The 12507-nt window shown below is 46.0% G+C and overlaps 1 protein-coding gene across 3 annotated transcripts; it reads right to left on the bottom strand.

The window, feature by feature from the left end:
* Positions 1-2118: 2118 nt before the first annotated feature.
* On the bottom strand, positions 2119-12267 carry LOC133339447 (oocyte zinc finger protein XlCOF6.1-like). Of its 3 annotated transcripts, none has more exons than XM_061547617.1 (3): positions 12185-12267; positions 9030-9197; positions 2119-8303 (listed from the first exon to the last, which is right to left on the bottom strand). In XM_061547617.1, the coding sequence occupies exons 2-3, from the start codon at positions 9185-9187 to the stop codon at positions 7217-7219; spliced, it is 1245 nt and encodes a 414-aa protein (XP_061403601.1). In that variant the 5' UTR covers positions 9188-9197; positions 12185-12267; the 3' UTR covers positions 2119-7216. The 3 variants fall into 3 exon arrangements, with proteins under 3 accessions (XP_061403601.1, XP_061403602.1, XP_061403600.1); XM_061547618.1 differs by lacking the exon at positions 12185-12267 and adding an exon at positions 9980-12152; XM_061547616.1 differs by lacking the exon at positions 12185-12267 and adding an exon at positions 9729-12151.
* Positions 12268-12507: the final 240 nt, after the last annotated feature.

The following is a 12507-nucleotide window of genomic DNA, read 5'->3' as shown; positions in this document are numbered from 1 at the left end:
CTTGCGCATGCATCACCCATGAGTTGTGGTGTTGGGGAGGTGAATGCGGCGCGAGTGGCAGCGGCCGTTGTACAGAGAGGAGGGCGTGATGACTCATGGCTCGACGCGCTTTGTTCCGAGAGCCCCGAGTTATCGAATGACCAGCGAGGCAGGCTCCGTGCGCTTCTTAGAATTTTCGGACATTTTTAGCAAAGGGAAGTATGACATCAGTCGCACATCCCTCTTGCAGCTTCATATTGATACGGGGAGCGCTGCCCCCATTCGCCAAAACCCCTACAGGTTAAGCCCCAAGGAGGAAGATCATGTGCGGGTCGCGGTCGACAAGATGTTGGCAGCGGACATTATCTCCCCATCGAATAGTCGGTGGGGTACCCCCATAGTGCTTGTGAAGAAACAGGATGGAAGTTTAGTGTACCAAGCTTAAAGTGTCAGTTGCCTCTGCGCACCCGCTCCCGAGGATGGATGATTCCTTGGATGCTCTTTCTGGGGCGTGTTCTTTTTTCACTCTCGATTTGTTGTCTGGATTTTGGTAGCTGCCATTGGGTGCTGATTGTCGGGCCTGCCTGCTGAACTTGTTTTAATATCTTTGCGTCTGATATTATTGATCTTAACTGGACATTATTTTATTCATTTTACACCTGCTGGTTGTACAAATACACATTACATGAAGTGCAATGTAAAGTATGGAGAACACAAGACCAGGGAAGTGCACAAACAAGTCCAGAGCCCAAATAGGAAGTGGCAACCAAGGTAAACGGCGAAAAAGAGATGGACATAGTATTGCAGTGATTTGCATAAGGATTTGGATCAAGAAAATAATGAGCTGCTGGATGAACTCGAAAAATATCCCCACCACCAAGGGATGATGCTCCCTGGATCTGCCTGAGCTGCACCTTAACTCAAACCCAGTTAATGTCATCTCTCGATTGGTGCTTCAGTATTAACCACCACACCTGCCCATCTTGGCTTGTGATAAGTTTGCTGTGCTCTACAACCAGCTTGTCTAAGTTAAGCTCATCTCATCACCTAATTAGCATGACAGGATTACCACCTAAATTTCGATTTAAAGCTTTCGTGACTGCAGGGATAAAACATAATAAAACAATTCTCACGACGTTTCGGCTACAACGCAAGCAGCCGTCTTCAGGTGAAGACGGCTGCTTGCGTTGTAGCCGAAACGTCGTGAGAATTGTTTTATTTTGTATTATTTTATTACTTCCCTTCTACGTGACTTTATCGAAAGAACCAAGAAGAGGATTACCACCTGTATGTTCTGGCTCATGACTAGCCCGCACCCAGCTTGCCCTAGCTGAAGCTCCGCGTATTTCCTCGTCCAAATGATGCGGCAGTATTACTTTTACTGCCTGTCCAACTGGCCACTGCTACCTGCCCATCTCGTCCCATCACGTGCCCACTGTGGTTTGTGCCCAGTCCATCCAGACGCTGTTTCTCATCATCTGGGCTTCTGGTGTATGAACCTGGTTAAGGCATCGCAACTCAAGCAAATAGCGGTTTACACCCCTTCACCACGTATACTTCAGTGTCTGGAGTCTTGCCTCTGGTGATTTAGTTCATGACCAAGTCACCACTGGAGCCGAGTGGACTTGCCGATGACTGGTTCAAGGTGTCAAGATGGGCTCCTATGGAGGAGGTTCATGAAGGACGCTCCTTGACACTTAAGAGGCAGTTGCCCCCCAGCAACAAATGGCAGGGAAGCAACGCTCACAATAACAAGCGGAGAGCAGGGCAGATAAAACGCAGCTATGTGGCAAAGTGGGGAGCACAGGTGGTGAGTCTGCCAGTCATCTCAGTCAATCCATGACACCTGGGTCTGTTCCGTGATCTTCCAGAGGGCCTTTGACATTTCACGTGGCCTTAAAAGTGCACTAGCATGGTACATAAACTGGAGAAATCCCATGTGTAGCCGGCCCACCTATCCTCCTCCCGTGAATCGTAATGAGGGGATAGGTCGGCCAAATAAACAAGAACAATAAAGCTCAGAGAGGTTGAGCAAATACTCTGCATTGTTTTCTGTCCTCCTGAGAAGTGGACGACTTCACTACAGATGGGCACCAGAGGTTTGTGAAACGGAAATGCTTTATTTCAAATTGTTCTTCCAAGGAGCATTTGCATATCTGCAATCATGACTAAACATATCCCTATCACCTTCCACGTCACACAACACCTCAGAGCAGCTCCTCAGCACGGAATCTACCGCAAATATAAAATATAACTGCCGCTTTTCAAATCTAAGAACATTTAACATCTTATTTAACAATACAAATGTAAATATTCCACAAACATATGCCTAAAATATCTGTAGTGCCTCCTAAATGTGCTACATTCCAAGATAATATTGCATTAACGAATGGATACGTACTTATATTCTGAATAATAAAGCAATAACACGTTAAATTATAGTAACATGTAAATTTGGTATATTTAACTGACAACCACTAAAGCCTTTTTAATTGAGACTAGAACCACTGCCAAAACACCTATTCTGCTCGCCCCATTAACTCAATGTCAGGCTAACTCCGTATGCTGACAATTGTGCATTTTACATGCACAAATGTGGCTGTTGCCTGATGAAGCTAGTTGTAATTACTGGCAAAACATCGTACTCAGATAGTAAATGATCTGGCTTGGCTCTCCAACACTTTGCTGTACGAGTAACAAATTGGCATGTTCTGTTTACGTGACAAACCTTACTAATTGGCTGCATGGGATGGTGGCTGGTTTAACCCAAAAAAAACCTGTATTATGGATATTGGTTGCGAAAGGCTACATGTTAAACTCGGCAGTATCTGCACAGATTGGGGGGGGGAGGGCGGGGCAGAAGAAGAGGACATCAGTTAGAGCAATGGGCGAGATGCCAAGCACCGAGAAGCCCTTCGTAGTTGCTAGAGTAAGGCGGCCTTAGGTCGGCAAAAATCTAGTATTAAACTTCCCGCGAAAAAACGGCAAACAATTTAACTGGAAATAAGCGAATGTATCATACCTGTAATCATTACCAGAAAAACATATCACCCTACACTTCACACAGTACCTCTTGAATGGGATTTAGCACCAGTGTTTATTTGCTAGACCAAATTATAACCAATTTTTATGTTGAAATATAACAAAAATACTTTAATAATATCAACGTCTTAATTGTGAATATATTCACCTCCAATAACTCATTCAACAGTCAAGCATTACCTAGTCCATGGCTTTCGATTAACATTGAAATAATATTAATTTAAGTTATATTTGATTTTCTATTTGAATAATGTAATATCTCACCAGTGCACCTCAAATTTGAAATGAGGGTGTTCCCTGTACTTTGAATAGTCTACACACTTGTAGGGGTGATTGTCACTCACCATTCAACAGCCTGTAGTTCCACTTACCGTCAACAGAGTGCAAAGGCGTTACATCGCTTACGGCACATGCCATGGGCCAGAGAGGCCAACGGTGGATCCCAGTAAACGAATCCTGGGACACATTCCCCGGGCCCCCGGGTGGGGGGGGGGGGAACCGGGGGAATGATGTCACCTTAGAGTGTTCCTGAAGGAAGGTGTGGCCAGGGCGGAGCCAGCAACGAACGGGTATATAAGCCAGAGCTCAGTTATCTACACACCAAAGACATAAGACTGGGCTGGAGAATAGGACCCTGGACCCCAAGCTCTACAGTCCTTCTAAGGGCAGGAGCTCAGTGAGGCCAGTGGTCAGGACCCACGGACCAAGAGGTCGGGGTCAGTTAAGCCTCCCCTAGGTCCCAGCTGGAGGACGATAGGGAACGGGTGACCAGAGTTAGTGAGGGAAAAAAGTAGTTGATTCCCTGCTGATTTTGTACGTTCGCCCATCTGACAAAGAAATGATCAGTCTATACATTTAATGGTAGGTTTATTTGAACAGTGAGAGACAGAATAACAACAAAAAAATCCAGAAAAACGCATATCAAAAATGTTATAAATTGATTTGCCTTTTAATGAGGGAAATAAGTATTTGACCGCCTCTCAATCAGAAAGATTCTGGCTCCCAGGTGTCTTTTATACAGGTAACGAGCTGAGATTAGGAGCACACTCTTAAAGGGAGTGCTCCTAATCTCAGCTTGTTACTTGTATAAAAGACACCTGTTCAAAGAAGCAATCAATCAATCAGATTCCAAACTCTCCACCATGGCCAAGACCAAAGAGCTCTCCAAGGATGTCAGGGACAAGATTTTATACCTGCACAAGGCTGGAATGGGCTACAAGACAATCGACAAGCAGCTTGGTGAGGTGACAATAGTTGGTGCCATTATTCGCAAATGGAAGAAACACAAAAGAACTGTCAATCTCCCTCAGCCTGGGGCTCCATGCAAGATCTCACCTCGTGGAGTTGCAATGATCATGAGAACGGTGAGGAATCAGCCCAGAACTACACGGGATGATCTTGTCAATGATCTCAAGGCAGCTGGGACCATAGTCACCAAAAAAATAGTTGGTAACACACTACGCCATGAAGGACTGAAATCCTGCAGCGCCCGCAAGGTCCCCCTGCTCAAGAAAGCACATATACATGCCCGTCTGAAGTTTGCCAATGAACATCTGAATGATTCAGAGGACAACTGGGTGAAAGTGTTGTGGTCAGATGAGACCAAAATGGAGCTCTTTGGCATCAACTCAACTCGCCGTGTTTGGAGGAGGAATGCTGCCTATGACCCCAAAAACACCATCCCCACCGTCAAACATGGAGGTGGAAACATTATGCTTTGGGGGTGTTTTTCTGCTAAGGGGACAGGACAACTTCACCGCATCAAAGGGACGATGGACGGGGCCATGTACCGTCAAATATTGGGTGAGAACCTCCTTCCCCCTCAGCCAGGGCATTGAAAATGGGTCGTGGATGGGTATTCCAGCATGACAATGACCCAAAACACAGCCAAGGCAACAAAGGAGTGGCTCAAGAAGAAGCACATTAAGGTCCTGCAGTGGCCTAGCCAGTCTCCAGACCTTAATCCCATAGAAAATCTGTAGAGGGAGCTAAAAGTTCGAGTTGCCAAACGTCAGCCTCGAAACCTTAATGACTTGGAGAAGATCTGCAAAGAGGAGTGGGACAAAATCCCTCCTGAGATGTGTGCAAACCTGGTGGCCAACTACAAGAAACGTCTGACCTCTGTGATGGCCAACAAGGGCTTTGCCACCAAGTACTGTTTTGCAGAGGGGTCAAATACTTATTTCCCTCATTAAAATGCCAATCAATTTATAAAAAAATTTACATGCGTTTTTCTGGATATTTTTGTCGTTATTCTGTCTCTCACAGTTCAAATAAACCTACCATTAAAATTATAGACTGATCATTTCTTTGTCAGTGGGCAAATGTACAAAATCAGCAGGGGATCAAATCATTTTTTCCTCACTGTAGGTTCCGTATAGTTCGGAGGCCATAGCGCCTAGGTATCGGGTGAAGGGACCGATATACCCTTCCTGCTAGGAACCCTGTAGTAAGACAACAACGTATGCAACGTGTGCCTCAAAGAAGTGTATTCGTCATATTTACAACACTACACACTGTTGTGCGTGGCATGCTCTGAACATTACCTACACGTATAAAAAACACCAGCACCTGGCTCTACGTAGCAATTACAGCAACATTGCAGAGTGTACAATTACACGTGCGATTCATCACAGGTAAGCTCACACCAGCTACAGCAACTGCATGGCACACAATACGCCTCACTGCAAGTGGCATGCAGCGTCAAGATGCAGAACTTTACTCTCATTCGGCACCTTTGGACTGCAACTCGCGACTGAGTGCAATGATACATTGCGTGCGATTCGTCACGTGAAAAGCCAAAGCCGTCTTTTTACACTATGCACTGTACACATACTAAATATCACCATACATACACACATTTCACCACACATCACAACATTTACTACGTTCTATTCACTGCACACTTGACACTACACTGCACTGTTAACCACAATAACTACACTATGCAAGGTGCGTACATAGCCATCAGGTGGGATGTACAGTAGACTTGCAGACCCCTGCTGTTACCATTATATAAAATGAAAAAAGTAACATCAGGCTAAGACCAATTAAATGAAACCCAAAGGGATTAAAAGCAAAACAAGTGCAGAAAGTAGGCCTGACATTAAATTATTTTGATATCAACATATATTTAGTGTATGAAGCAAAAAGTAAACATGACAAAAATGGCGATTTAAAGCTTTCGTGACTGCAGGGATTCATATTCTTGGTTCTTTCGGTGAAGTCACGCAGAAGGGAAATAATAAAAATAAAACAATAAAATGATCACGACGTTTCGATTGCAACACAAGCAATCATCATCAGGTGTGAAAACCACAGCAATATTACAAAAATGGTTCCCCCTTTTATTTTATTAAAGGGAATTTAAAAGGCAATAAAAACAGATTGGGAACATGCAGAAAAGCACGGCAACACCTGACAGCCACTTTAACAGTTACAATTCATACTTATTAATTTAATATGTAACCATCAAAATACATTCCTAATTCGTGTTTTATAAGGCAGCATAATGTTTTGCATATCGACTATTTCACTTCGACACTCAATAACTTCATCTGTACAGAAAGCCCATCGCTGCTTGGATGACAGCTAAACCCCTATGTATTTGTAATAAAGGACTCTCAGACGATGTTATTCTCCGTGTCCTTTATTGGGTTCTTGCTCGCACCCCGCGATGTCTCCGCTCCGACCCGCACCTTCTCCGCCTCGTGCCTCCGCACGTCGTCTGAGTCCTACGCTCCCGCTCTTTCTCTGCAGCCACACCGCTGCTCGTGTGCTCCGCACACTCCGCAGCCCCCTTGCTGCTCGGTGTGACTCCGCACACCCAGCAGCCACCCTGCTGCTCCGTGTGCTCCCGCACACTCTGCAGACACCCCCGCTGCTCCACGAACACCGCTGGCCGACGGTGCCGTGACTCCTGCCTCGTGGCAATCGCGCCACTCCTCGCCAGGACTCCGCGTGGCCTCTCCCTTCTCTATCCTGTCTCCACTCCCGATCCCCTTCCGGTTCTCCCCTTATATCCTCCCCCTCACGTGACCCTGACTCCGCCAACACTCACGTGACCCTGTCCTTGCTCGCATTACATATTCTTGAAATGACAGAAGCCTGTGAATAAGGCGAATGCTATGGAAAATCGTCTCAAACTCCAGGTTACACATCTTCCAAGGTGTCATTTCACACGTGCTGGCCCCTCCTACTCAGCTTTGTCCAAAAACTCCACCCACACCTCCACATCCACAAACTGCTGGGGATTGCCTCGCTCTCCCTCAGAATCGGAATTCTCCTCCTGCTTCACGCTGCCTCCATCCACTTGCAGATTGGGTCCTGGAGTCGAATCTTGATCTTCACATTTCACCGTCACTTCTTCACATTTCACTGTCACTCCTGGCCGTGTTGCCAAGTTGGAATTTTCTTCTGATTCTCGTTTCATGAGAGATGGGCTCATTGCAGCATTTTGACTTTCACAAGTCGATTTCAATTTCTCCTTCTTGTGGATCTTCTCATGCCTCTTTAGCTTTCCTGATAATGTAAACTCCTTCCCACAGACAGTGCACTTGAAAGGATTCTCACCTGAATGTGTTTTCTTATGTTTCTGAAGATATTTTGAAAGAGCAAATGCCTTCCCACACGCAGTGCACTTGAAGGGCTTCTCAACCATGTGTGTTCCTTCATGATTACGAAGAGTTTTTGAACGAGCAAATGCCTTCCCACACACAGTGCACTGGAAGGGCTTCTCACCCGTGTGTATTCTATTATGTGTCTTCAGATATTCTGACTGTGCAAATGCCTTATCACATACACTGCACTTGAAGGGCTTCTCGCCTGTGTGTGTTCTCTGATGAATTTGAAAAGTTTTTAAATGAGCAAATGACTTCCCACACACAGTGCATTTGAAGGGCTTCTCACCGGTGTGTGTTCTCTGATGAATATGAAGAGTTATTGGTTGAGCAAATGCCTTCCCACACACAGTGCACTTGAAGGGCTTTTCACCGGTGTGTGTTCTCTGATGAATATGAAGAGTTTCTGAACGAGAAAATGCCTTCCCACACACAGTGCACTTGAAGGGCTTTTCACCGGTGTGTGTTCTCTGATGAATATGAAGAGTTTCTGAACGAGAAAATGCCTTCCCACACACAGTGCACTTGAAGGGCTTCTCGGCCCTGCGTTTGCTCTGTTGCTGCTTCAAACGTCTACTGCGATCCGTGCTGTATACACACTGGTCACATCGATGCGTTGTATCACCAGGCTGTGTTGAGGGTCTCTTCTCCATGCGATTAATTCTGTAAATATACATACACATTACAAGACAAGGATCCCCTGTATAGCCATAAAAGACTGTTGGGACAAGTGCTGTTAGCGAGCACCTATGAAGGCTGACACAGGCAATGAGGGGAAGGGTGGCCAGCATCACAAACGGGTGCCTTTGTCTCCCTAGCCGTGATGCTTACGCATCACACCAGGTACTTATTTTAAGCTGAGTCGACCTAGGGGAGGCCCAGGCTACGTCTCTGCCGCTAGGCCTACCACTACGACTGCGCTTCAGACATTCAGCTACAACAGGGATCCCAAATTTACGGTAGGACGTGGTGACAGTGCTTATTGGATGTGAATCCAGGTGATTTTTCTTTAAAGGGATGTGCGGCCACTAGCAGCCACAATGGATTATTTGGTGAGATTGCATTTGGTATTGGTACGTATACAGTTAACATATAACTCAACGTATTTATAAACAATGTGACCTTAAAAGGAGGTATATACAGCAATCCTTCACCAAATGCAGACTTACCAACCATAATTTCAGGTATACAAGGTTCATTATTTGTATAATAATTAACCAACAGCGGCCTGGAAATTAGAGTATTCACGTGTAAGCAGGGTGTTAAGGAAGTCACATGACGTGTGTATCATATCATTGCATTACAGCATGACATCATTTTATTGCGAAGTATTTTTTTTCAAGGTCTTCTCACCCGTGTGTTTTCTAGTGAATATGGACATATACTGACCGTATGAATGCCTTTCCACACACAGAGCACTTGAAGGGCTTCTCGCCAGTGTGTTTTCTCTGATGTTCCTTCAAGTTATCCATCTGATCTGTGCTGTATGGACACTGGATGCATTGGTGCCTTTTACTTCCAGCCGTTGCCAAGCCTGTCTTCTCCATGTGATTGATTCTGCAGATACATACTTATTACACACAAATACAGGCAGACCTCGCTTAGTACGACCCCGTAGAATGATGCGTGTTTGTTACAGCGCTGTTTGTCCTAGAGATTTTTGTCCATACTTGTTTTTTTTAACCTTCTTGCTTCTTTCGGTAAAGTCACGTAGAAGGGAAATAATAAAATAATAAAAATGAAACATAATAAAATACAATTCTCACGACGTTTCGGCCACAACGCAAGCAGCCGTCCTCAGGTGAAGAACAGGGCTGTCGGAAAGACAGCATTCGGACGCTGTCTTTCCGACAGCCCTGTTCTTCACCCGAGGACGGCTGCTTGTGTTGTGGCCGAAACGTCGTGAGAATTGTATTTCATTATTTATAATTTTTATTATTTTATTATTTCCCTTCTACGTGAATTTACCGAAAAAACCAAAAAGATGAATCCCTGCAGTCACGAAAGCTTTAAATCGAAATTGTTTTTTTAAGTTTACAAAGTGCTCACGAGTGAGAACAGGCAGCAGCGCTAGCTAAGGAAACGTACCTGGCTCCATCATTCGCTCAGCCAATGAGAGCAACACACAATCTAAGCCATCCAGACCCCACTGCCCGCGATTCAATTATCACGATTCATGGTCACGATTATATTTTAAAAACACTGACTTGTTTAGCCAGTTGAGAACTCACACGACTAGGACAGTCTCAGGCTCCGCCTAAAAAAACCTCGCCACACAAATTTAGATTTAGGTCTTCACTAAGATCATGGAGGTCCTAAAGCCTTTCTCTGAGAATGACCTGGACTGGAAGAGCAGCAGCTCCTTCAAGCTCGTCTCCCTCCGCTACCTTGTAGGATGAGTAAAGTAGAATGCACTCATAAGTATAGTACATAATACTGATGCTATTATAAATCATTAAACTGTTTAGCATCGGTATTATTAGCGCTATTACCGATACCCCAGTGAAGCCCTCATTACTAATATGAGCAAATAATGTCTGTGTAACGCGCGTGACGTCACTCAACATGCCGCACCCCCCATCATTAATATTCTGAGTACGCTAGGAGGTTAGAAGTTCACATTGTGATGTTGGTTGTTGTTTACCCAGGTACAGCCTCGCTTCTTCCATCTCGTAGCGATATCAATTGAGTAGCGGCAAGCACGGAATCTGTCCAGGTTGGAACGTTATGTTTTGTTTATGTAAAACATGTGTTGGATGGTGGCGGGTTTAACGATACATTCATATGTCCGCAATCTCACCTAAACACCTCTTATGGATAACATAATTGCTATATATAAGTTTGTTTTTGTAAATATGTATTTAAGGAATGCTTTAATGTCTGCCGGCCGAGTCGCCCTTGAAAAAGAGCTTCTTAGCTCAATGGACTTTACTCGGTAATAAACTTCTGATTGTGAGTGGATGAGTGGCAGAGTGGGCGAGTGGGTGAACGAGTGTGTGTGGGCAAGTGAGTGTGGGCGAGTGGGACGGTAAGTGGTAGACTGAGTGTGTGGGTAGATGAGTGTGTGGGTAGTTGAGTGTGTGCGTGAGTGAGTGGGAGGGTGAGTGGGAGGGAGAGTGAATGGGAGGGTGAGTGACTGGGAGGGGGGCGTGTGACTGAGTAGGTGGGCGAGAGTGGGTGTGTGTGGATGGGCGAGTGTGTGGGCAGTAGTGCAGGGGTTAGCGCGCTGCGCAATAAACTCGGCAACCCCGGGTTCGATTCTCTCTCACGGCCAACACCAGTAACGATTATCTGAACCGGTCCCGGGCCTCCCCTATGTCGACTCTGCCTCAAATGAGTACCTTATGCGGTGTATAAACATCGCCACTGGGGAGACAAAGGCGGTCGGGCGTGGTGCTGGCCACCCAACCCCTCCTGTACCGTTCCGCCCTTCATAGGTGCTCGCAAACAGCACTTGCCCCTACAGTCTGTTAAGGCTATAGGGAGATCTTTGTGTGGGTGAGCGAGTGTGTGCGTGGGAGAGTGGTTCAGGTGGATGAATGAGTGACAATTTAGTGGTTAGCGCGCTGTGCTACGAACCCGACGATCCGGGTGAGAATTCTGCTCACAGCCAACACCAGTGACGTTTACTGTGAAAATTCCGTTTCATTGCTTTCATGGCTTTATTTTGGTGATTTCTAAAAGTTTTTTGGTTTGGCCATGTTTGTTTGTTGTAGTACGGAGTAAGACCGATGGCCTTAATTTAAGTTGTCTTGTGGTTGTTGTTTGACTTGCATCCTACTGGGATTTTTGCACACAGCGTTGGTTTACGGTTTTTTTTCTGCATTATTTTGCTGTCTTTTCTTGGATTTTCTGTTTGCACTTAGTCACATATTCACTTTAAGATGTTTTCTTGTTCATGTTTTTTGTTTGTTGCGGTTACATCCGATTCAAGAGCCGTTATGGCTCACAGGGCTATACCAAATAAATGAACTTGAATATCTGAACTGGTCCTACACCTCCCCCATGTCGATTCAGCCTCGTGTGCCGTGCCAGCCTTCATAGATGCTCGCTAACAGTGGGAGCGTGTGGGTGAGCGTGTTGATGGACGAGTGTAATTGTGTCATGCTTTGATGTCTCATTCCGACTAAAAGTAAACGTCTGGACTGGTATCGTCCGAATATCCCAGTGCTGAAACGCGGCCTGCAGATTACTCAATCGGGAATACGCGCAGAAGCATCGCCACCCCCCCCCCGCGAATGCAAATCAAAAACTCGACGATCCTGAACTAGAGTATGGAGAGTCTGAGAGGTGAAGTAGTCAGCCAGGTGAAGACAAATTAAACTTAAGACAAATTAAACTTAAGAGAATGAAAGCAAAGTCAGTCAGGCAAGGGCAGGAGGCAAGGCCTGCATGGCTCGGCCCCACGTAGTAACGTTCCAACCTGGACATCGATTCCATACTTGCCGCTACTCAATTGCTATAGCTACGAGAGAGAGGGAAGAAGCGAGGCTGTACCTGGGTAAACAACAACAACAACCAACATCACGATGTGAACTTCTCACCTCCGATCTGAGAGAGTTGCGCGCACAGAAGCAGCTCCTGGAATCTCGTGACGTCACACGGAAGCACGAGGGAGATGACATGACGTCACAAGCGGGGTACACCTCCCCCCCCTGCGGGTCTCGCGCCGAAGACGGCATGCGGAGGGGTGACGTCAGAGGCGGCGAGTTGTGGTGAGGGAAGCGGTGGTGCAGCGGTTAGCGCTACGCTACGAACCCGGTGTCCCGAGTTCGATTCCCGCTTAAGGCCGACACCGGTGGCGATTATCTGAAGCGGTATCGGGCCTCCCCTAAGGTCGATTCAGCCTCAAATGAGTACCCGGTGC

Source organism: Lethenteron reissneri, unplaced genomic scaffold (genome assembly GCF_015708825.2).
Source record: "Lethenteron reissneri isolate LAM-NWPU_2019-01 unplaced genomic scaffold, ASM1570882v1 scaffold_1864, whole genome shotgun sequence".
NCBI classification, from domain to species: Eukaryota; Metazoa; Chordata; class Hyperoartia; order Petromyzontiformes; family Petromyzontidae; genus Lethenteron; species Lethenteron reissneri.
Note: the sequence above shows the minus strand (reverse complement) of the source record. Positions and strands in the feature narration are given on the sequence as shown.